Genomic DNA, 25,935 nt, shown 5'->3' with positions numbered 1-25,935 from the left:
ATTTCTCTTCGTTTTTTAATGTAAGGACTTTATTGCTTAAGGAAAATAATTAGTATTTGTTTTTCTATATGTAGGAAGTATTACATTAATGAAATCACTGTATCTCACCTTCTTTTTTCCTTTTCTGTTCTTTATGAACGTTTCTATTGTTGAACTTTAAAGATTGCCCGAAATTAAGAATTGTTCTCTACATAACTTTGCTGTGTTACAGTATGTTGATTTTTATGTACAACTTGTGTCTCTTATGTGTATGGCAACTGATGTTTTGTTTTGCTTTAATAATCAGCTTATGTCTTACCTTGACGGTTACCCATCAGGCTGGGTATTTGTCGGACCATGCTCCTGTGACATGTGTGGCGCAGTGGCCTGATCGGGTTACACGCCCCGCATATGGAGAATGCCCGCTGACCTCCTTCAGGATCCAGTCGGTAAGGATCATGTAGAGACCTCATTGTTGGACTATGTGGCCCTCAATTGGGGAGGTGATGAGCTACCCTATTCTGCCAAGTGGGACGCATTGAAAGCTGTGGTGCGTGGAGCGTGTATGGGCCTCACCTATGGGGTCAGGAAACAACTGCTATCTGAGTTGCAAGATGCGGAAGCGGCGCTTCGGCGCACCCAGTCCAGCCACGACCCGGACGGCCTGGATCTACAGGCTGAAGAGAACGCTTTAGTCTCGATCCACGACATCCTCTCCCGGCTTGACAAATTTACTTTAGGCCAGTACCGGCAACGTCTCCACCGTGAGGGCGATAAATCTGGCCGCCTGCTGGCCTGGATACTTCGCCGTGAGTTTGCACCTGAAAGGATAGTTGCCTTGCGCGACACGTCTGGTGTTATGGTCCACTCTGAATCCAATATCCTCGAGGTCCTCCGAACTCACCTGCAGTCGGTATATGAGGCGGACCCGTCGGTTACGGAAGATACCTATCAGTCGCATCTTGAGGAACTGGACCTCCAAGCCTTGCCGGAGGAGACGGCCAAAGAACTAGACGCGAAATTGACACTGAGTGAGATAACTGCGGCAATGGTCGCCCTCCCTCTTGCCAAGGCCCCTGGTGGGGACGGTTATCCAGCGGAGTTTTATCACTCCTTCGGCCACGTCCTAGCCCCCCTCCTGTTGCAAATCTATAATGAGGCTTTGCGAAAGGGCGCCCTTCGGCCCACTATGAATCAGGCAGAAGTGTGCATGATTTTAAAGCCGGGCGGAGACAGTGCTGACCCTGCGGCGTACCGCCCTAACTCCTTGATTAATACGGACGCAAAAATCCTTACCAAGTTGTTGGCCACTCGCCTCGCCCCACTTATGACTCGGCTGATACATCCCGACCAGTGCGGATTTATCCCGGGTCGTAACACAACGATGAACTTGCGCCGTCTGAACCATATACTACATGAAGTAAGGGGTCGGGAGGGCCCTCATGTATTAGTATCGATCGACCTAGCTAAAGCCTTTGACATGGTGCACTGGGGATACCTGATGCAGGTGCTCCAGAATACGGGATTCGGACCTGAATTTCGCGCCTGGGTCCGGGTGCTCTACGGAGCGCCCCGGGCCAGGGTGCGGCTGGGATCGGCCCGTTCGGAGGAGTGGTTGTTGGGGAGGGGTACCCGACAGGGCTGTCCTCTATCCCCCCTCCTCTTGGCGCTTGCGATTGAGCCCCTTGCCGTCTCCGCCCGTGATGCACTGCAGAGCTGGGGGATAGCCGTGGGTGACACTACTAATGTGATATCCCTATACGCGGATGATGCACTCTTTTATCTTACCTCCCCCTCTGAGGCCCTTCCCGCCTTGATGCGGGTCCTGGACCGCTTTGGTGCGGCCTCTGGGTTGCGTATTAATCTTAACAAATCCCTAGTTTTCCCGCTGACGGGCTGCGTCCCGGACCCAAGCGTGGATAGACCTTACCAGGGCCTCCGTTGTGAACGGGAGGCGTTCCGCTATCTTGGCATCCAGGTGGCCGCGTCCGATGTAGCCCTGCTGACTCACAATGTTGACAGGGTGCTTATAGCCCTCCGCAAGTCTGTCACCTTTTGGAACATGCTTCCCTTCTCTCTCATGGGACGGTTGGCAGTTGCCAAAATGGTGATGCTCCCTAGAATCCTATATGTCTTGCAAAACACCTTATGTCCACTGCCTCCCCGAGTGTTTCGCACTTTGGACTCGCTCCTCACCTCCCTACTCTGGGCGGGTGGGCGCAGCAGGGTAGCTTTACGCACGGTAGTGCGCTCCTGGGAGGAAGGAGGCCTTGAGGCCCCGAGATTCGACCTATATTATTTTGCGGCGCAACTCCTCCCGGCGGCGAGGTGGTTTGCAGAGGAACAGAACTGGGAACTAGCACTGCTGGCCGGTACGGCTAATGAAAGGGTTCTGAGAGAAGCCCTGATGAAGGGCCGCGGCGCGGAGGGCACTTTACCGTATGTGGTGCGCCACACAGCCGAAATCTGGCAGCGGTTTGTTGAAAGGGTGTTGAGGCGAGCGCCGTTTCAGAGAGAACTTCCGATCTGGAATTTGGCCCGGTACTCCGGTTGGAAGAGACTATGTCCTACCGGGAGTGGCGCTCTGGAGGATGTGAGACATTGGCGGATCTCTACCCAGGCGACTCTTTCCTATCCCTTGAACGAGCCAGGGAGACCTTTGAGCTGGGGAGGGGGCAATACCTCCATTATCAGAGCCTCCAAGATGTGGCCAAGATTACATGGCCCCAGTTCCCGGAGGCCCCTCCAGTTACGCATACTCTTGACATCATCTTGTCCTGTGGGCGAGGCAAACGTTTGATCTCCCTTCTCTACTCGGCCATGCGCCATGACTCAACCCCCCCGACGGCGCCGGCTTGGCCGGCTTGGGAGATGGACCTAGGGGTGTCGCTGGAACTGGACCAGCGGAAGCGCATAGGGCTCTTAACTCACAAGGTCTCCTGTAATGCGCGTTTTAAACTCATACACTTTAACTTTCTCCACCGAACCTATATGACCCCTGTCTCCTTGCATCGTATCTCGGCGGATAGACCTCACGCTTGCCCAAGGTGTGGAGCGCAGAGTGCGGGCTTTCTGCATTTAGCATGGGTCTGCCCCCCTGTTCAGGACTTTTGGAGGAAAGTGGTGCCCCACATTGCCCAGGCCACGCATATCAACCTCTTTTTAGATCCACTCCATTGTCTCCTGGCGCTGATACCCAAGCCCAGGAAAAAAAAGCTTTTATTAGTCCTAGCGAGGAGACGAGTGGCCATCACGTGGATGGGCCAAAGGGCGCCCGACCTTTCCCTTTGTTTGAGAGATGCGAAAGAATGGGCTCTGGCTGAGGAGACGCACATGCAGCGCACTCGCAGAGATGAGAAACTGCAGGATGATCTGCTTGCCTGGAGGGTGCTGTGCATGGAGGGGCTAACGGAGGATGAGTCGGATGCCACCAGCGCTGAACTGATTACTCCCACAGATCCGGAGTCCGATTGAGCTGGGGAGAGATCAGTGATGAGGGGACTCCATCAGGTGTAGGAGCCCACTGTACCCACGTCGGGTTTCCTTCTATTGTTTGCTTGTGCACAGCAGAGATCCCCATAGGTCCAGTTTGTTTCCTAAGGTCCATGCCTTAGCTGGTCCCCACACTTGTGACTTACTTCCTTCGAATCTGTACTACTGATGCCTTTGTGTTTGTTTCTGGGGGGTGGGGGGGGGTTGGTTATTGTTGAAATGTTATCTGCAGTACGAACTCAGAAAGTGAAAATCAGCGAATGTATTGATAAGTTTGGTATCCTTAGTGCACAAATGCACCTTTCTTATCCTCATTGCATGCTCTGCTCCTGCGCCGCCCAGCCTCCAGGATGTGGGCTGTATTAGGCTGTGTATTGGTTCTAGTACCGGCATGTTATTATTCCACTCATGTATGAGATCTGGCTGCCATTGTGAATTGTGCATATTCTATGTTTTCGCAATAAAAACATATTTTTAAAAAAAAATAAATAATCAGCTTATGTTTATTAGGTTTTCTTATTCAATAAAATGTTTCAAACACAACAAATGGTAGTTGATATGTATTTACAACTGCAGCATTTTTATTGTATGGGCAGTTTCAAAGTGGCCAAAAAATATGGTCTGTGGGTTGACGGAGGACCACATTGGCATCAGCAGGGAGAGGTTTGGGCAGGTGATTAAGGTATATGTAAGGTTGGAGTAGGGGGAACAACGCATGTACATTGTGTGGACTGTGACTCCTGAAGTTATTGTGAGGTATACTATGCTACCCTGTAAATCAATCCCCTAGTGATTATTATCAACAAACTATATTTGGTTTTATAACAGAAAACCATAAGTCATACATAAAATGATAAAACATCTTCAAAATTACAGATTGACAAATATAATATGTCCAAGTTAATCAGAACACAAGATAAAAATTCATGAATTACAATACAGAAGTTAATCGCAGCTTGACCTAAGTCTAACAGCGTACTGTAAAAAGTAAAGCGTATGCAAAACAGTGTCATTAGAGAGGAGTTGTAAAAAGATAAGAGCTGGTCTCACCCTCCTAAAACCCGCCTTTTTGAGAATGAGAATAATAAATAACTTTCTAGGGACAGCATAAAAACTACAAAACATTATAAAGTGCATCATGTCCTGACGAGACTCACCGCTGCAGCCACAGGGCATGAGGCACTGGCCTCTGTGGGAGCCGCGAGGGTGTGCCATGTGGTAATGGAAGAGGTTGAGCCAAAACAGGGTCAATAGAAAACGATCATGGATGCTTTTAAGCCCTAGAAGATAAGGTTCGGTAGTTGGTCCAGTTTTTACCACAATGTACTTACGCACACTAGGCTTACACAGCTCATGTTTCCCTCTCTAGTACAGCAGCTCTTTCTTAAAAAACACTCTTTGACCAGAGAAAATTCCCTCTTACATATGCGCTCAGGGTTAACAAATAGTTCCTACCTACCCTGAAGAGGCCAACTCTTATATAGTGGAGCCATCGGATGCTTGAGAAATGGTAAAGTGAAAGGGATTCCTGTAGGATGTCTTTGCTAAGTGTATTTTCTTAATTAGCCCAAATAATAAGCCACAAAGCCAGGGGACGGAAAGCCAGTACATCTGCTTTGTGGGACAGAAAGGTCCATCGCAGGAAAGAGTTTTCAGGACTTTGCACTGCCCCCACCCCAATGTGGTCCCATATCTCACTCCCATAACTAACCTTTGAGATATATTTGGCTTCATATATCTTCAAAAGAGCCCCTATTGGCTTCCCTCCTACTCTGCTGGCAAAGTTAGAAACAGCTGCACAAGCTTTCACTAGATCCCCTTTCTTCCAAGTAAGCAAAGGGCACCAACTCAAGGAATCGTCAAACACAACTCCCAAATAGGAGAAAACATTGGTCAATGTCCGAATTTAAAAGTGAACTGCTTAGCTTTACGAGGTCCCACCTGCATAATGAACGACTTGGAATGATTAAACGAAAGGTTCAAGTCCTTCATAAAAATGGCAAAAGAATGCAGAAGAAGTTGTAGGCCCCTAGCTGTCCTCGCTGAAGGACTGCGTCGTCTGCTTATAGGAGAACTGGCAGGCTATGCTTGCCTACCTGGGGACAATCCACATTTGTGACCAAGAGGGCCTTCTCTAAGGAATTAATATATAGGTTAAAAAGAAAGGATGCTAAAATGCACCCCTGACACACCCCTCTCTTGATGTCAAGCTGACTGGACACTTTCAGATCCTTTGAATAGCGGGCAACCGCGGTTGAATCACGGTGAAGATCCCTCAGAAATAAAACAATATTACTGTCTATGCCAATGGAGGACATCAACTGCCACAGCTTGGACCTATTGACACAGCCGAATGCTGAGGACAGGTCCATGAAGGCTAGGTATATGGGGCTGGAACGAGCCACAGTGTATTTGTTCAGAACCATGTACAGGTTTAAACACTGTTCCACTGTGGAATGACCTGGGCGAAAGCCTTATTGGATATCGGATAAAAAGTTGTTTTCATCAACCCAAGATACAAGTGTGTCAAGTACCATGCGGCATACCACCTTCACCACAGAGTCCAGAAGAGAAAAAAACGGTCTATGCAGCATTCATAGAAGTTTCCACAGCGTTATTGCCTTACATTCCTCGACCTGGCAGCAAGAACTTTTTGGAGGGGACGGTGGCCTCTCAGCCGTACTTCATATTAATAATGGATTGAAACAGGGATGTCTGTAGGAGTACACCATCTGTCATGTTTACTTTATTTAGATAATATTGTTATCTTGGATTTAACGCCTCAGGGTCTCAATACCCTCCTGTTTTCTCTCTGTCAGTTTGCTGTTTCCCACTTTTCGAAAGTTTATATTTCCAAGAGTAAAGGTTTGATTTTTAAGGGAAATAAGTTTTGTAAACATTGCAGCTGTGATTGGTACCCTGGTAAAGAGTAGCTGGAAGCCTTACCCTTACTAGGACGAAATATCGTCTGATACCCAGAATGAAAGTGAGCACATATTAAACAACTCCTCGTTGCGTAGGTGGGTTAGAGGCTTATTATAATGTCCATAGGTACTTTCTACATTTATCACCTGTATATCAAGCAATAGCCTCTTAGACTCTGCTGGACGCTATAGAATGCATAGATATTTCAAAATGCTACTTTTTAAATAAAATTGTATGACAATTTTAAGGAAAATATGTAATTTGAATACACTTCTGGCAGTACCAGCACTTAGACTAGAATTCAGGATAATGAATGGTTTTGTGTAAGGCCTGGCAGCGGTAGTACGGTGGAGGCACCGGCTGAGATTAACAAAGAAAACACAATTAGATATCTTTCACTGTCACTTACAGAAAGTTTTGATATGAAAAAGAAAAGTGTGCATTCTATAGAAATTTTAAATATGCAATAAATATGTTTGAGGTAAATCAGGAAACTATCTCTTGTTCAGTTTATCAGCTAAAACGTTTTTTAAAGACATCCTTGGGTGCACATAGTTTAAGTTTAGATTCTTAATTTTCTACAAATAAGGGAACATTTGAGGTAATAATTTCATCCTTTTCTGTGACAAAGCCTCAAAAATCTCTCTCTTAGAACCTTGATGACAGAATCCAACACTTTTTGATATTGTTCTGTATGAATCGCTCCCTTTAAAATCTGTTACAACAAACTGGTCTCGGATGAAAGTTATGGATGGAATATGTGACTGCTGTAATGCTGGTATACAGGATAGCAACCATGTACTCTTTGTTACCACTGTCTCGCTCTAACAGCGTCGTGTATTATTGAGACCTTAGTTTTTAAAATACAATATAAGCACAGTAGAAAAAGCTCCAAATCAGATATTTTTACCTGATAATGAACTGTTGTGTCAAAAAGTTTTGATATTTTTAAATGTTTTTAAATTAGTATTAAAATATATTTTTAAACTATCTTGTGGACCTCCTCATTGATCCAAATCTTCAACTAAGATTAAAAGGGATGCAAAAGTGAGAATTTCTGTCAGTTTATCATGGTTTTTCCGCTATGTTTTTGGATATCCTCTATGTTGAAATGTTCTGATTACTTCAACAATTCAATTTCTTGCTCAACGTTTTCTGCATGAGCCATGGCTCTCTTCATTATCAGAGTTGAGAGTATGGGTGAATAACTATCCCATGGGTCAATTGACTATTAACGTAGCCTGTTGTTCCTATCAGTGCGTGTTTAGTAAATAGCTCTGAGGCCACCTCTCAGCACCTTCAGTAGCTGCACTCACTCCTCAGGTCAGACACTCCTCCTGCAGTGACATGTCGTCTCTAAGCAGGCAGACTGACAGCTATGAGCTCATGACAGCTGTGTAGCTCCTCATATCTGGGAGACTGGACACCGCAGTCAGGTGGACACCAGCCCTCGTCAGGAGGCCCCCAATCCTGTGACACAGAAAAAAGAGTCTGTTCACAACTATTAATTCACAAAACATGGCATGCTGCTATCACCGCTCTACATGCTAAAGGCATGACAGAGATTGTAGGCCACTGTCCACGCGTGAGTTCTCATCTCAGATCCAGGACCTCACGTATGTCAAGGGACATAAACGGGCCCACCCTCCCTACCACCTTTCTCCCCCCACCTCTCTCTCTCCTCTCTACTGTTCTCTATCTCCTCTCTCTCCCTCTTCTCCTCTCTCTCCCGCTCTCTTGCCTCTCCCTCTCCCTCTCTCTCCTCTCTCTTTTCTTCTCTCTCTCACTCTTCCCCTCTCTCTCTTTCTCTCCTCTCTCGTTGTATCTCTCTCTCTGTATCTCTCTCTCTCTCTCTCGCTCTCTCTTTCTGAATATTTCTCTCTCTCTCCCCCTCTCTTGTCCTCTCCTTTCTCTCGCTAACTCTCTCTCTCCTCTCTCTCCCTCTCTCTCTTTCTCTCCCTCTCTCTCTTTCTCCTCTCTCTCTCTCTCCTCTCTCTCTTCTTCTCTCTCTCACTCTTCCCCTCTCTCTATCTATCTCTCTCTCTCTCTCTCTCTGTATCTCTCTCTCTGTATCTCTCTCTCTCTCTCTCTCCCTCTCTCTCCTCTCTCTCTCTCTCCTCTCTCTCTTCTTCTCTCTCTCACTCTTCCCCTCTCTCTCTCTCTCCTCTCTCTCTTCTTCTCTCTCTCACTCTTCCCCTCTCTCTCTCTCTCCTCTCTTTCTCTCTTTCTCTTTCCTCTCTCTCCTCTCACTCTCTGTATCTCTCTCTCTCTCTGTATCTCTCTCTCTCTCTCTCTCTCTGTATCTCTCTCTCTGTATCTCTCTCTCTCTGTATCTCTCTCTCTGTATCTCCCTCTCTCTCTCTCTCTCTCTCTCTCTCTCCTCCCTCTCTTTCTCCTCTCTCTCTTCTTTGCTCTCTCACTCTTCCCCTCTCTCTATCTCTCTCTCTCCTCTCTCTTTCTTTCTGTCTTTCTCTCTCCTCTCTCTCTCTCTCTGTATCTCTCTCTCTCTCTGTCTCTCTCTCTCTCTCTCATAACGTTGCGCTGGGACAAAATAAAAAAACAATGCCAAATACTCGACACTCGGGCAGGGGAACACGACTGGACACCATGAGGGGACATTCTCATCTCAACCCTGATGCTAAACTAATCATCTCAACCCTATGAAGCACCCTAAAACTTTAGGACTACTCACACACCTGGGACCTGCCATTCACCCCACCATCTACAAAATGGTGGTGCTCAGGAACACTAACCAGCAGCCCTCACAGCAAAAAGACCCCATGGAATCATTAAAGGAAGCCCTGTCACCTCTGTCTCGATTTCAGTGTCCCTACACCATTAGGAATGTCAGCAGTACACTTCCACTGTCTATGTCTATGTGGTGTTATTTATAAAGCGCAGCTATTACTCCAAGGAGTGCCCTAGTGCTACTTTTTTGATCATGGCGATTCTATCCCTTCCGTAACTCCATCGGAAAAAGTACGCAGCCCACCACCTAGCTGGTTTGGTTTTATGCGGGTTCCATAGAGCAGGAATACCGCCTTAAAGTTACATCTTTCAATACTAGGTAACTTTAACTTTATTTTCAGAACAGAGCCATGATTTCTGTGAAAATCTATCCCATTTTAACCGTTTGTCGGTAATAGCAGCGCCGTACACGCGTTTGGTGTCGTTGGCACACCCGCAGTCTATCTATTGAAGCTCACTTACCACCACATATAGAATGAGTTGTGGCCCTCCTGTTGAAGGCACTCACAGTGCCGAAACGCACAGTGAGAACATTCATCTCCTAGCCACCTCACATTATATGTCCTATTGGTCCTAAGAACCCTATACTAATACAGTGAATGCATGAATCTTTGTTTAAAATCCGATAAATGTGTGTCTCCATCTCCTAAGTTCATAATTCTCTGTATTTCTGACTTAGCACTCAGTCTGAGTTTCGATTTTATTAACTTCAATTTGTGCCTACGAACTTTGAATATTTTCAAAGTAAATCTTTAAAACGTAAGACTATTGTGTCTGTCGTTCTTAAAGATTCCAATGTGATCAAGAGACAATGTTCTACTGAATTTTCATTATAGGAGAGATGGGTGCATCAGGGAGCACCAAATTCCGTATAGGAACGTCACCGCACCTGTTCCGAGAAAATCAACATATGCAGGGGAGAAGAGAAAGATGTGGGGTTGCGTGCTACTATTGGTGTCAGGAAGACACCATTGCTGGTTGCACAGCTATCCTTTAAGTACTCTGTGGATCAGTACCTTCCTTGGCCAAAAATAATTTTTTAACCTGGAACAGCAGGTATTTTCTTTTTAAACTTTCTTGGACATAGAGAATTTGAATTTGGAGCAGCAAGTGAATCAGCAGCTCATACTTTTGTACAGTTAACGCTTGCAAGGGATATGGATTTTCTGTCTGCACTCTCAGAACTAATTTGGGTTGGTTCTTCAGTCGACATCGATTGATTAGTCTTTATTTCGAATAAAAAATTCATAAAAGACAGCAAATATCTTTAAGAAACATTTTCAATATACAGCATTGTACATTGGATCCCCCAGTACATAAAGGATAGTGTACAGCAGTACATAAACATTAAAACTAATAAAAAAACGATTTACAGTTTCTTTACACGGATAAGCCACAGCCAACCCAAAAATTTTGCAACACAAATCACTGATTTAGCAGTGCGTAAGTCTCTCAATTTAAGCAGGGCTGCGTGGCTACCCCCACAATTAAGTGTTTTGCAGATTGGTTTCAACCATTTAAGTCTGGGCGAACGATAAGCAGGACATGCAAAAAATACGTGGCCCAGACTTTCTACCTGATCAGGACAAAAGGGGCATTTGTTGCTTGAGTTTATTGCCCACTTTGCAGTAAAAGACTTGATCGGTAGGGTTCCCACCCGAAACTGATGGTACAGCTTGCGATCAAGTGATTTGCATATCAAGTCCCAATACGGTTCGAGAAATGGGGTTATCTCGTGCATTAGGAACTGTCCCGTTAGGTTGTTAGCGGAGGAGAGGGAGACCAGTACAGATTTTTTAACAGCCCAATAAAGCTCTTTGAATTCTGCTTTCGATGGTAAGCTTGAACATTCGGGATGTAGCCATAGCTCTGGGAGACCCATAGAATACAGAATTTGCTTGACCTCCCGTAGCCATGGAATTTTCTGTGCACCCCACAATGCTCTGACCTCACCTAATTCTAGTGCAAATAGGCTAAGTTCTTGAGTCGTCCAAAGGCGACGCCAAAGAGCAACAAGGCGGTACTGTGCCATCTCATCCAGCGGTCTACAACCTAGATCTAAAAGCAGAGGTGTAATGGGGGAAGATTGGGGAAGTCCCACTAGGTTCCGGAAGAACTTGTTCTGTGCACTAGTAAGGGCCGACAATCCTTTATATCCCCAGATGTCCGCACCATACAGGGTAGCCGCATTCACCTTGGCCTCGTATATTTTTAACGCAGGTGTAATGCGTTTTGTCATGGTTTTTTTCTGTTCTTTTATCAGGCAACCTGTAAGGCGAACAAACTTAAGGGTTAACACTTCCAGCTGGGGTTTCCATGTTAGCTGATGGTCCAAAGTCACGCCCAAGTATGACGTGACATTAACCTGTTCTATTTGAACACCCTCTAGTGAAAATGAACTTGTGATAGGCTTGTTTTTATTAAAAATCATAAATTTAGTTTTGTCAGCATTGATTTGGAGGTCATTTATTGAGCAAAACTCAGCAAATCTGTTTAAGGCAACCTGTAGGCCGCTACGGGTCCTTGAGAGGAGCAGAGTGTCGTCGGCGAATATTAGCATGGGATACTTTGAACCCCCCAGGGTAGGTGCATCAGTGTGAGTGTCTTTGAAAAATGCAACCACCCGGTTGATAAACAGGAGGAACAAGGTAGGGGCCAGTGCGCAGCCCTGCCGGACACCACGTTCGACAGGGAAGCTAGCGGTCACCTGACCCTGTTTACCCCATCTTACGCGAGCAAAATTATCCTCATGAAGGCGCCTAACCAGATCTAATAGTTCTGGAGGGAATTCCATGCTTCTCAGGGCATCCCAAAGTTTTGCCCTGGGAACCAGGTCAAATGCCGACCTAAGGTCGACAAAAGCAGCGTAGATGACACCACCGCCCAAAAAAAACACCTTCCAGTACATCATGGTAAGCCGAAACACCTGGTCAAGGGTGCTAGTGCCTGATCTAAACCCTGCCTGCATGGGGGAGAGTATGTTGTTTTGCTCAATCCACCCCTGTATTCTAGCTAGGGCCATTCGTGATACCACTTTCTGAATGGTATCAATCAGGCTAATGGGGCGATAGTTTTTTGGTAAGGATCGATCCCCTTTCTTAAAGACCGGGATTATCTCTGCCCCTTTCCAGGACTGCGGTATCTTTTCCCCGGCTGCAATGGAGTTTGCTAAGATTGTAATATAAGGGACCCACAAATCTGGGTTCAGTTTGAAAAGATCAGCTGGTACAGCATCAATGCCAGGAGCTTTTCCAGACTGAATTGAACCTAGTGCATGTTCCGTATCTGAAATGCTAAAAGTAAGTCTGTCCCCATACGGAGCTAATTTGATCCCTGTTAAAGGCCCTTCAGCCGACTGGGGGGCATTCTGATTAGTAAATTGGTTCTTCAGTCATTTGTCTTCTCCAGGACATCTTCCAGATGGATCCTTTAATCCACAAATAAATTGAATGAAAGAACATGATCCTTTTTAGGTCTCGCTGAACCAATGCGCATGTGTTTTTCTGCGAGAGTATAGCAAGGGGCTTTCAAAAATGCTCCCAAAGTCTGCAGGCCGATCGGGCACAGTGCATGTGCGCCAGGCGGATGCACCATTTGTCCCCCTACAGCCTTTGGGAGCATTTTCGCAGCCGCTTTGATGTTCTCAGTTAGCCGCGTGGCCACTGAGAACATCAAAGCGGCCGCAAAATGCTCACCATTTGCCACTCCCTCCCTTACCCCACTTCCTGCTTGTCATTGTTTGTCGGACAGTGTTTGTAATTCTTTCATGCCGTTCTTTAAATTGCTTTCCTCACTCCAATTTGCTTCTGTTCACTCTCCCCACTTTTGCAAATGGTTTCTTTATTCCGTTTCCTTAAACTAGTGCGATTGTTTTGGGCTAAGTATTTCTTGTGCTCAGAGTTGACCATGTGTTTCTGTCAATTTAAATTTGTACTTGCTTGAAACAGTTGAAATTCAATGTATTTCCAAAACAGTGGACAACTTCCATTTGTTTACATTTGCGGCTTAAGCTGTGAGCCCTGAAATAGAATAGTTCACTTCCACAGCTTTGCGCCGCTGTTGTCTGTAAGTTGCTGTCAATTACTTTAATTATCCTTTGCTCTGACTTGCTGACGCCTTCTTAAAGCACGTTTTTGCCCAGATACACGCTCCAAATCGTTCTAACATGTTCCTCTGATGTACAGGTATTCTTTGTATGTTAACTTCTTTTCCCATTGAATTTAGGGATCCATCGGACACTGTTTCTTCTCTTCACTGTTTTTTAAATAGTGTATATAGTGCTTACATGCCATTCTCAAATTATTTAATCACGTCTATTCACTTTTATTCACTTTCACCACTTATGCGAACAATTTGTTTTACTTTTTTTTCAACCTAAATACGATCGTTTTAGGCTAAGCATTTATTATGCTCAGAGTTGATCATCTGTTCATGTTAATTTGTATCTATACTTGCGTGTAACAGGCAGAAATTTAACTATTTCCAAGGCACTAGTTGAGTTTTATTTATTTATATTTCCTCTTTAAGTACTGGCGGCTTAGACTGTGAACCCCGAAATAGAATAGTTCACTTTCAGAGCTACGCGCCGCTGATGTCAGTACGTAACTGTCAATTACTATAATTCCCCTTCGCTCTGCCTTGCCGATGTCTTTTCAAAGCGAGTTTTTCCCATATCCGCTAATTTCAACGGTGTACTCAGACACCGCTTCCTTGTTTTCTTCATCCGGTGACAGTAGGCTCATGCTGTCACATTCCTTTATTGTTGAGCAGTGTTTATCCTTTTGCGATCTCTTTCACAAGTCATTAGTCCTTGACTTGATTCTGTGATCATACATGCTTGGCATATAACTTCTGATTCGGTTTGTTTCTGAATGTGATTACTTGTGTTGTTGTGAGTGTGTGTCAGGTCAAGTTCAGTGCCAAGGTCATTGAATTCCTCACATTTAACCGGGCGCCGCTGTTTTTTTTTCCTTGTAATTTTGTCAATCATTCTGATTCCTATTACACAGTGCGCTCAGCCATCCGGTGCTTTCATCAACCACACACACACACTACCACACACACACACACACACACACACAAAACCACACACAACCACACACACAATCACACACACAACCACACACAACCACACACACAAACACAACACACACAACCACAACCACACGCACAACCACCAGCATACACACAACCACACACAACCACAAGCACACACACAACCACACACACACACACACAACCACACACACAACAGCACACACAACCATACACACACAACCACACACAACCACAAGCACACACATAACCACACACACAACCACAACCACACACATACACACACACAACCACACATACAACCACACACACACCCACACACAACCATAAACACACAACCACAAACACAACACACACAACCACACACAACCACACACACAACCACACACACAACCACACACACAACCACACACACACAACCACACACACAACCACACACAACCACACACACACTCACGCACACAACTACAACCGCACCCAACCACACATACAACCACACATACAACCACACACACAACCACACACACACAACCACACACAACCACACACACGGCCACACAGTCAGTGTACACTTTCAACAGGCACAGACACCATCAGTCGTCAGTGCACGCTTTCACGGGGCACAAACACCACCAGCCGTCAGTGCACGCTTTCACCAGGCACAAACACCACCAGCCATCAGTGCATGCTTCCACCTGACACACACCACCAGACGTCAGTGCACGCTTTCACCAGGCACACACATACCACCAGCCATCACTGCACGCTTTCACCAGGCACACACACACCACCAGCCGTCAGTGCATGCTTTCACCAGGCGCACACACACCACCAGCCATCAGTGCATGCTTTCATCAGCCACACACCACCAGCCATCAGTGCACGCTTTCACCAGGCACAAATACCACCAGCCGTCAGTGCACACTTCCACAAGGCACACACACCACCAGCCGACAGGGCACACTTCCACCAGGCACACACACCACCAGCCATCAGTACACAATTTCTACAGGCACACACACCACCAGAAAATCAGTGCACAATTTCTACAGGCACACACACCACCAGCCATCAGTGCACACATCAATTGTTAACGCATCCACAATTCACTATTGTAGCAATCGCAGTATAGCGCACTTTACTTTTAAATAAAAATGTTGTGCAGTGCACACCTAATCTAAATCAACCTAAAAACCTTTTTCCTGAGTAATCCAGTGTAATTCTAGGCATGCCTGGCAGGATGGAGGATGCTACCCTCCAAGTTAAACTATGAACAAAAATGTTCAAGTGACAACAGTCACTTGACTCTACCCGCACTGCAAGTAGCAAGCTTCTGTTTGCATTAATTAGTCAACAGTTTAATCTTTACTCTGTAATCATTCTTAAAGTATTAGAACATGAGGCATATGCAAAATGAATTCACAGTCCTCTTTTTATGAACCTTTCGAATTTGTCCATTACAAAAAAAAATAACATTTCAATTAAGATGAGAACACCTTTTCATGTACATAAACATATATCCATAATGAATTTTGAATTAATTATTAATTTTAAATCAATATTGCTGCTGTTGCAAATCCCACTGTATTTCGGGAATGACTCCCTTCTTCAGGGGAACAACAATATCGTAGTCAAGATCAATGCCTTCATGGGTTCAGCTAATAACCACCAATGTCTGATAGTGGCACGTAATCAAATACGAATGAGCACTCTAACTACAGCCAGGCTGGTCAAATTCCAGTAGAGGGGAGCTCAAATCCATGTAAACCAACCTCGATGAACTATTCATTCTTTAGTGCACTCATAATTGCCTTGAACAATCTTGAACTCTAATGGTACTCCACCATATACCCGCTCGCTGTGATCACCACCACTTCACTTCTCTCGGTTCTCAACCTCCTCGGATAGTCAGCTTCATTTCTCGTACGAACCTGGTAAGCCTAGTACATCAAACATGTATCATACAATAATGCCAAATGACTATAGAATCAAACCTGTGAGAGTATATTTTCATATTGACAATGATGGTGAGCAGTGGCTGCTCATTACATCTAAGACTCAGAGATAAATACTGTACTATGGTAGCTGTCAGCATCTGTTGTTAAATGCTTGTAGGAGAGTAGGGTCTGCTATCCTATGGTCACCCCAAATTTTTGCTTTTTGCTTCACTGGTTTTCGACTACTGAGGCTGTGGGCCTGCTGATCAGACCCCCAGCCTGCTGTTCTCTCACTAAATTAATGACACATGTGCTATAGGCACATACCAATTGGAAATGGACTCCTTGTCAGCCCCTGTAGAATGCACTATAGGTGCACAGGGCATAGGAGCCACTAAGGCCTACCAGGGGCTGCAGCATATCTTTTGCCACCCCTGGCTGGTTCTTAAATTGACACAACTGGCTGATCACTCAGCTGGGGTAAGGTGGTGTACACACCCCTTGCTTAGATATAGTATACCTATGTCTAAACCTATATCTGGACACATGTAAACCTGTGAGCCACTCCTATAGTCAGGCCTCACCAATCCTGGAGGCTGGGTGCATGGTTTTATGTGAGATGGAGCTCTAGCATGAGCTGAGCCTGTCTGCAGCCGTCGGGAACAAATCCCTAAGCTGTTTCAGGATAATGCCATACCATATACTATTAAGTGCCTTATAATCCTCGCGGTTATTTAGCAACTTTGGTTTGGCTTTATCAAAACATGTCGTGTAAGGTGTCATACGCTTTGGAATACCATCCCCTCGCCAGTTCTGGCGACGGGGATGGCATTCCACCCCTCTAGAGGGGTAAGACATGTTCCTTTACTAAATGCGGTTAATTTCTCCAAAGACCTTAAGATCCACAAAATGGATGCCTCTGCCACAGACAAATGTCTGGACCCCTGCAGTTGACCGAAACTCGACCAAATGGGTCCTGGACAAAGGGTTTCCTGTCACAGGAGGGTGTCACCACCCTCCAGACAGGAGATAGTGTATTTTAGCAGGGAGGTTTGAAAGAAACCAGACACTGCCTGGGGCGCACAAGGCTGCCCCTTGCATAATCCGGCCAAACCGGTTCTGGGGCACTCCAGCCCTCGTGCCAGGGCGGCCTGGATCAAAGGAAGGGGGTGTATCCACCCACTTCCTGGGTCCCACCCATAGGAGGGGACCTAGCAGGTAATCACGCCCCCCAGATTGGAATAAGAGTGGGAGCAGTGCCAATGCACATCAGATTTCCTGGAAGAAACATTAGAAACGAAACTCTGGACCCTTGGACCTCCATCTCAACGTGGAAGCCCGAAGAATCTCCCTTGTGGTCAAGGAGTGACCACCCTGCAGCAGCAGGCACCATCCAGCCCTCGACGTCTACTTAGTTGCAGTTCCCGCCGGAACTCGAGTGACTGAGATCGACGAGATCAAGCTTACCTGCCTTCCAACAGCCCGATCCACAGTCCCTGCAGAGCTGAGACCCGTGGAGGCGACCGGAAGCGTGGGGCACGCCATCTTGAATTGACCACGAGACGCTGACCGTGCAGCCCACGAGTGACCCTCGAAGCTGTGCACCGGGGTTTGAGAAGCTCCCACCCTGAGCTGCTCCTGAGCCGAAGTTCAGCCCTCCACACTCGACGAGTGCTGCGTGGGGCCCTTTGGCTCTATTTGGCTCAACACGTTGGCCCGGTCACTTGCCAGCTGGCTAGTGGTCCCTGTGCCGACGAACTACCTAAGAAGACTCGTGAATCTGGTTGCTCCAGATCCAGACCAGCTCCCCTGAAAAGGAGCCCCGACTCTGACCTTCCTGGTCCGAGTGAGAAGCAATCTTCCGATCCCGCGTGGATTGCTCTTACCAAGGCTTGTTTGCTCCAAACTTGAAGCCGACTGCACCGACGGTGAGTGCCTGCGTGGGACAGATCGTGACCTGCTCCTGGACGTCGCAGATGCCCCAGAGCCCACGTGACAGCGGAGAGAAGCTCCTCGACGACCACCTGATTGCGCCCGACATTGCCTGGTTCCGTCCTGGTTCCACCCTGGTCACTGCTGAGTGACCCAGACTCTGTCCCCTCTGCTTTCAGGTACTCTACAACTTGAGTCCACCCTTGGACTCCACCGGACACTTCATCTTCAACCTGCCTGCAGCCCTTTCAGCTCCAAGCACCAAGAGCCTGCGTGTCAAAACCCGACGCCACTTCGACCCTGTGCACCCACTTCCTGTGGGTGAGGTAACTTTGCTCCGCCGGTGTTCCCACACTGGTGCACACCTCTAGGGTCTGTGTGTTAAGTTTTGTTCCTCTAGGTTCAGCGGAAGTGTCCTTAAACTTTAACTCTACGACTTTTACGCACCATTGGTTAACATTGGTGCATGCGTGCGCTTTCCGCACATCTCCCGAATCCCGAGGGCCATTCCCGACTTCAGCATTGCTTGTCCTGACTGCTCCCAGCGATTCCCTAGGCCCTAGGCCTAACCACTGTTCGAGTGGCCTCTCTTATACCACTTGTTTAGTATATGGTTTGAGTGGCCACCCGCCCTCATCCATAATTGTGCAACTTGTATGTTTAAACAGTGCTTTTGATTTAACGCTTGTGCCCCTTTATTCATAAAGAATACTGGGGATTGTTTTTAGTAATAAACACATATATTTTTATAATATATACTTGTGTGGTGTCCTTTCATTTGGTATTACAGGATTGTATGTGGTAAAACAGCTCGCTTAACACGACCTCTTAAGTTAAGCCTTTAGGCTGCTTAGTCCATGCTACCCCTAGGATAGCTTGTCTAATAAGGTTGACTTACAACCAGACACCATAAGGGATTGTTTGGTCAGGTAGTAGGTGGTTCCAGAATTGGAAACATCCCCTACCAGGCCAACTTCTCACAATGCTCTTCTAGCGATCTCATCCTAAACATTTTACTGAGACCACCTCAACCTGTGGATGAACACGTACTATAAACTTTCATAGTTGATTTGAACGATGTTCTACTTTACTGCTATCAAAGAAAACAAATCATATCCAGTTTATCATTGAGGCCTTTCGGCACCATGGTCTCCAAGAATTTAATCCACCAGATCTCCCTTTTTGCTAGCCATTTAGCGTTATCGCGATCTTGCTCCAATTTGATTTGCTCTAAGACCTGAAACCCCAATTGTGGAATGGTAGGATTCATTTCAGCCCAATGAGTAGCCAGACTCGACGTAGTGGTCTTGTTACGGATTCTACTTTTATGTTTAGTTATGCGTACCTTTATTTTACGCTCTGTCTTGCCTACGTATAGTTTTCCGCAGGGACATTTAATACTGTAAATTAGATGTGATGAATTACAATCTGTCTGACATTTCAATTTGACCTTTCTTCCAGTTTGTGGATGTAAAATAAATGATCCTAGAAATTACGTTATTGCATGCGTGCAGTTTTGACATTTTTTCATCCCTGGATTCAAACTTTGTGTCATCTGTGATGTAGTGACATCAGTCACCAACTCTTTTAGATTCTTGCTCCTTGTATATGCAAACAAAGGTTTGCTCGCAAACACTCCTTGAAAATCTTCTTCTTGTTGTAGTAATTCCCAGCAGGAAATCATTTTTTTTTAAATTTGCTGTGATTGTGTAGAATATTTAGAGACAAAAACCAACTTTTCCTGTTTAGTCTTCGATTTAACTTGTATTAGTGTTTCTCTTGGTACTGTTTCCATTCTTTTTTCTGCTGACTGTACAATGTCACACGGGTACCCATGAGCTAAGAATCTATGGGGCAGATGTATCAAACCATTTTTTTGTCGCAAACACTGTGAATTGCGACAAAAAAATAGGAAAATGGAATGTATCAAGTAAAAAGCCTCGCAATATTAAGGAATCGCAAATTTTGTGATTCCTTAACATCGCGTAAGCATTTAAGGGATCACAATTTGCGATTCCTTAAATGCTATGTATGAAGCATTTAAGTTTTGCGAATTTAGGCTAAGAAATCGCAAATTACCACCAACTTGTAGTTGGTGATAATTTGCGAATTCTTTTACAAATGCACTTTTTGCCATTTGTAAAGGTGCCATGTGACGCTCATACATGCCATTAGGGCATGCATGTGCGCCACATGCGCACACATGTCAATTTCAGGGGTGCAGCAGGGTGTCCTTAAGACACCCTTGCACCATTGAAATTATTCTCAATTTGCGATTAGCAAATTGCGAATCGCAAATTGGGAATGAATAAATTCCCATTCATTCCTATGGGCATCCTGGCCCATAGAAATGAATGGGAAATTATTCCTTAATTGTGATTAGCAAATTGCTAATCGCAATTAAGGAATTTTAAGAAATAGCAAACTTCTACATACATACCATTTTGCAATTCTCAAATAGCGATTCTCAAAAAATCGGTATTTCAGAATCGCAAAAGGGTATCTTGATACATCTGGTCCTATGTCTTTGTCACTTATCTGCAAAAAGTAATCTTCCTTCCATCTGAAGTATGAGTGGGGTAGACAAAATTGTAGCAACTCCAATATAAACACTTGGCCAATACATTGATGAGTTTCTGCAAACGTTCGTGCAAGGTTGGGTTACATATGTGAGAGATACTGCACACTTTCTTCAACTTTTACAGTCAGTAGATCTAGAACATCGGAATATAATTTTGATTAATTTGCTGCAATGATGGCAAGAATAAAGGGCAGACCTCCAAACACTGAATGCACAAAGTCTGGAATGATTCCGACGGCTGTCTGAAAGGTGTATAACAGTCCTGAACCAATGGTCCTAAATACATGTATAGTTCCTCTCGTGTCAGACATGTTAAAGATACGACCCATAATTTCTAGGAAATGTATGGGGCAGTTTGTGTGTATCAGAGCCTGTATCTCAGCCTAGGTCCTTGCAACTTGAAGTTTATACATTTTTCGGGTGGAGGTTAAGGGTTGGCTCTGTTGTATAAACATGGCTTTCATTCTGCTTAGAGTATCACAACGTATAAAAGAAACATTCAGTGTAGGCCAAATTGGTGACTCACTGACTGTATTTGCTGGGGGAAACAATACTTGCAATCAACAAATAACCCTGGAATTCACTGTCACCAGATATGGGATGCCTGATAGCATGCCACAACAGCCTTGATCATTCAACATGAGGTAACTCCCCTTTGAGAGTAGGCCGAATGTCCTTGCAGGTGGCCGGACAAGTTTGCCACAGAACCATTACAAGCCCTGTGTTAAGAAATGTCCTGACATATGAGCGAACCGCTCAGTGTATTTTCAGAGTTGGTACCACTTAGAAACACTTCACGTCCCTCCACTCCTACATCTATAGTCGTAAGGTAGTTCCCAGGATTGCTGAATGTATTAGCTACCCAACCTTTCATATTTGCCTGCCTGCTTTTGTTTAACCCCTTCCCTGGGGGGTGTTTTTCCCCCGCTGTGCGGGGAGGAGGGGGCGCGTGCGGCGCAGCTGTGCTGGTGACGAGCTCGGCTCTTCATGAGGCACAGCGAAGCTGCACTCGTGACGAGCAGAGTCACAGCCACACCCGTTTGTGGAACGTTCAGCACACGGGGATAATTACCCCCACGTGTGAACTTTCCAACGGCTGTGACAAGCTCAGCTCATCATGATTGCAGCTCAACTGTGCCTCATGACGAGCTGAGCTTGCCAGCAGCATGGAACGGGTTAAGGCAATATTGAAATTGGAAAGTTGTGACCGGCAGCTTGATAAGGCCATGTATAAGCCACCCTGTAGCTGTTTTTTCTGCTACTGTGAATGGTAATCTTTCCAGTTTTTCAATGCACAGCGCTGTACACTTCGCTTCCCTTTGTGCCATTTCGATCTGTTTATCTGTGAGATTGTATTCAGAGAACAGAGATGACGTGTTGATAAAATGCCAAGGCACATAGCGTGCACGCAATGATTGCAGCGTCCAGCCTAATAGTAATAACATTACTGAACGTAACTGGGACTGGATGTGCTGTAACATGGCTAAATCCTGTTCGAGTATGTCAATAGCAGAGGATACAATACTACCCAGTAAATAGATCCTGGATGATAAAGTCGTTAAACCAGTGTCGACCACAGCAAGATATTTCTCTAAATTAATACGGTCTAATTCTCTTATTCTCTCTGCGGCCTCTGCCGGTGAAACTTTCCATACTTCATTATAGGCAGCCTTAATGCCGGCATATATGAAATGTTTTTGACACAGTTTTCTTGGTCCTAGCAAGAAATCCTTAAGGTCTGCATCTTCTTTGAGTAAAGATAAGAGTTCTTTCACTTGGTCTAGTGAGGATGTCTGTAGCCAATCAAGGCACAATTTCCCTACACTATATGAAGTCACTACCCCTGGATGTTGTCTTTGTACATAACGTGGGTCTGGCCTATGGATGGTAATACCCTGTGTTTTGTTCAGGAATCTTTCTTGACAAATGTTTGTGTCTCTGGGCCAGATAAACCATTTTTCCCAATTGGGGTCTGATCTGTTGTATTGTAGTATGTTATCCATGGTAACTGCCTCTTGTGATGCACTATTACCCTCTATATTTGCAGGTGTTGGTACACGAGGTGTGTTCATGTCTTTGATCTTGGCTAGTCCAAGGCAAGATGTTTGTTGTACTGTGCCATTCAAAAATATTATTTGCTGTGGGATCTTATCTTATCTTATCTTAACAAGGTTTTATATAGCGCTCGTACACCCAGAGATTTCATGGCGCTGACCGACAGAGGCTATGAGGACACAGCTTAAGAGGCTAGAAGGAGGCCATGGTCTAGACAAACAGCCAGGTTTTAAGATGCCTCCCGAACGGAAGAAGAGTGGAACAGGAGCAGATATCCAGGGAAAGGGAGTTCCATAGTTTGGGGGTGAGGGTAGCAAACCTTCGCCCTCCCTTGCGTTGGAACTTGTAGCGAGGGACGGTTAGAAGAATTTGAGAAGCAGAGCGTAAGCTACGGGCGGGATGTATCTGGGCAAGAGGTCTTGAATGAATTTTGGGCTGCGGGCTTGTAGAGATTTAAAGGTGATGCAAGCAGTTTTAAAAGTGACACGTTGTGTAATAGGGAGCCAATGAAGTTGCCTCAGTAAGGGTTTAGCTGACTGCCAGCGAGGCAGTCAGTATATAAGTCTGGCTGCCTGATTTTGAGCCATCTGCAGGCGTCTACTGAGGGCAACAGGAAGGCCCAGGTAGATGGCGTTGGCATAGTTTAAATGTGACAACCCCAAGGCCATCACCACCTGGGTCAAGGCTGGCTGGGTGAGCATCCGACTAATCTTTTTTATTTTGCGGAGCTGAAAAAAACAAGTGGACACAACCGAATTCACTTGGGGCTTTAACGATAAATCTCTATCAATAGGCACCCCCAGGCTTTTGACTGAACTGGACGGGATAGGAGGGGGGCCGAGTTCGGGTGGCCAATAATGTGGGCCCCAAAATAACTGGCTTTTGCCAAAAAGGACCAGTTCTGTCTTGTCAGGATTTAACTTTAATTGGTTACCATCCATCCAATGGCATATGTGGAGCATGGTGTTATGGAATTCGTGGACCGAATCTGGGGAATTGTCAATTGTGAAAGTGAGTTGCAGATCATCTGCATAATTGAAAGTAGTGACTTTGAAGGCTTTAAGAGACTGAAGTAGAGGGAGCAAATAAATATTAAATAAGATAGGGGACAGTGAGGAGCCCTGGGGGACCCCACAGGTGGTGTGGAGTTTACGGCCACCAAGAAATGATCTGACCCAATCATGAGCAGGGCCACAGATGCCGGCAAGTTTGACACGGTCGAGAAGGGTGACATGGTCGACCGTGTCAAACGCTGACGACAGATCAAGTAAGACCAGGGCCTGAGGGATTCCCATATCAGCGTTATGACGCAGGGAGTCCAAGACTGCCGTGATGACTGACTCAGTCGAGTGAGCCGGTCGAAATCCGGCTTGAGAAGGATCCAAAAAATCGGATTGTTCAATGAAGCTGGAAAGATGTAATGTTACATGGGCCTCCAATACCTTAGCTTGATAAGGGAGGAGAGAAATTGGCCTGTAATTTGATAGAATAGTGGGATCCGCTCCTGATTTCTTTAGGAGGGGAACCACAACTGCCTCCTTAAAAGAGTTGGGTACTATGCCTTGAGTTAAGGATGTGTTAAGGAGTCCTAAGATGGGAGAAGGAAAAGCAGCAAAAATGTTTTTTAGGATGTAAGGGGGACAACAGTCACGAGGGGATCCAGACTTGACCCTATTCCAAACAATAAGTAGGGAAGGTGCATCCAGAAGAGGAAAGTGATCCAGGGAATGGGTATTGGTAACATGTGTCAAGTCTAGAGAGACCGGGGTAGTAACAGGAATACTAGATTTAATGGTCTCGATTTTGTCCAGAAAGTATTGGTTGAGATTATTACAGAAATCCTGAGTGATCGCGGGTTTAGGCTGAGTTCTTCCAGGATTCGAGAGCTTATTAACGATGGCAAAAATGTCCTTAGAATTATTGTTGGATTGCTCGATTAGACTGGAGAAAAAAGCGGCTTTGGCTAGAATAATATCCTTCATATAGTCCGCCCGGGTGGCCACATAGAGGGCCTTATCAAGAGGGTCATAGTTACTCCTCCATACCCGTTCCTTTTGGCGGACGGTGAGTTTTTTTGACCTAAGGTCGGAGGAGAACCATTTATGAGCCTCAGTTTGACGAATAGTTTTGAGTTTCTTTAACGGAACGTGTATATCGCTTGCAGTTACAAGCCAGTTAGAGATATCGACCTCGGCCTGGTTGAGGTCAGTATTATGGGCTGGAATAGAGTTCTCTAAACATCCCAAAAAGGCTGGAGTGTCCAGGGAGCCCCATTTTCTGATAAAGCCCTCCTTGGTGTCTACATTTATTTTAGGCTTAGGGATAGAGATATTGAATTGAATCAGAAAATGGTCGGACCATATGCAGGGAGAGACAACGGGGGGGGGGGGGAATTGCTAAGGTTCGTACTCCAGATCTGATCTAGTGTATGGCCTTTAGTATGGGTTGCGGTATTAATGTGATGGCTAAAATTGAGGCCTGTGAGAAGCTCTGTAAGTTCACTGGCCAAAGGGCCACCAAGATCGCTGTTAAACCAATAGTTAAAGTCACCGATTATTAAGATTTTGGTGTAATTGGTGACCCTGGTGGCCAATTGGTCGCACAGAGAAAAAGGAAATAGGGGCATACTCTGGGGGAGCCTATATACCAATACACATAGAAGTGGTCCTGACCTGGAGTCGAGCTTAATGACCAGGTTGTCGGCTGCAGAGAGATCAAGAGACGCCAGTTTGGAGAATGTATATCTTTTGTTAATAATGGCTGCTACTCCACCCCCTACTTTCCCTGAGTCACGGTCTAACCTGTAAGATTTAGTAATTTTCTGGGAGGGCAGCTAAGATATCTGGGGATGAGTCGATGTTAAGCCAAGTTTCCGTGACAAAGAGGATATCAGGTTTTTGACATGTAAGGAGCAGGAAAATGTCCAGTTGTTGTTTTACTAGGGACCTGGTATTGCGATAAAAGATATTTAGTCGTTGGATTTCGGCCGGTACAGACTTTGGTTGCTGATGCAGGCAGAGCGCCAGAGGCAGGGGTCCCGGAGGGCTGGAGGGGGATTGGAAGATGCCTAGCTATTGTAGGCGATCGATGGAGGCTGGGCACAATGGATAGGCTGCGCTGCGAAGGTTCAACAGGGTCTCCATGGAATACATTAATGGGGGGGCAGGGGAACTGGGCCCGGTCTAGCGCAGACGGGCACAGTCGGGCTTGCCTTTGGCACGCCTTCCGTGC

General features: G+C 45.7%; 1 protein-coding gene across 1 annotated transcript in view; it reads left to right on the top strand.

Annotated features, from left to right (window-relative positions):
* The window catches only part of LOC144806222 (uncharacterized), an 80,653-nt gene that overhangs the window by 8,375 nt on the left and 46,343 nt on the right, over positions 1-25,935 (top strand). Inside the window, 1 exon segment of the mRNA XM_078672626.1 lies at positions 419-1,230. Coding sequence (XP_078528752.1) covers positions 419-1,230 — 812 coding nt within the window.

The sequence above is a fragment of the Lissotriton helveticus genome (assembly GCF_964261635.1).
Source record: "Lissotriton helveticus chromosome 1_1 unlocalized genomic scaffold, aLisHel1.1 SUPER_1_unloc_54, whole genome shotgun sequence".
NCBI lineage: Eukaryota > Metazoa > Chordata > Amphibia > Caudata > Salamandridae > Lissotriton > Lissotriton helveticus.
The sequence above is the reverse complement of the archived record's forward strand: the minus strand, read 5'-3'. Positions and strand labels throughout refer to the sequence as shown.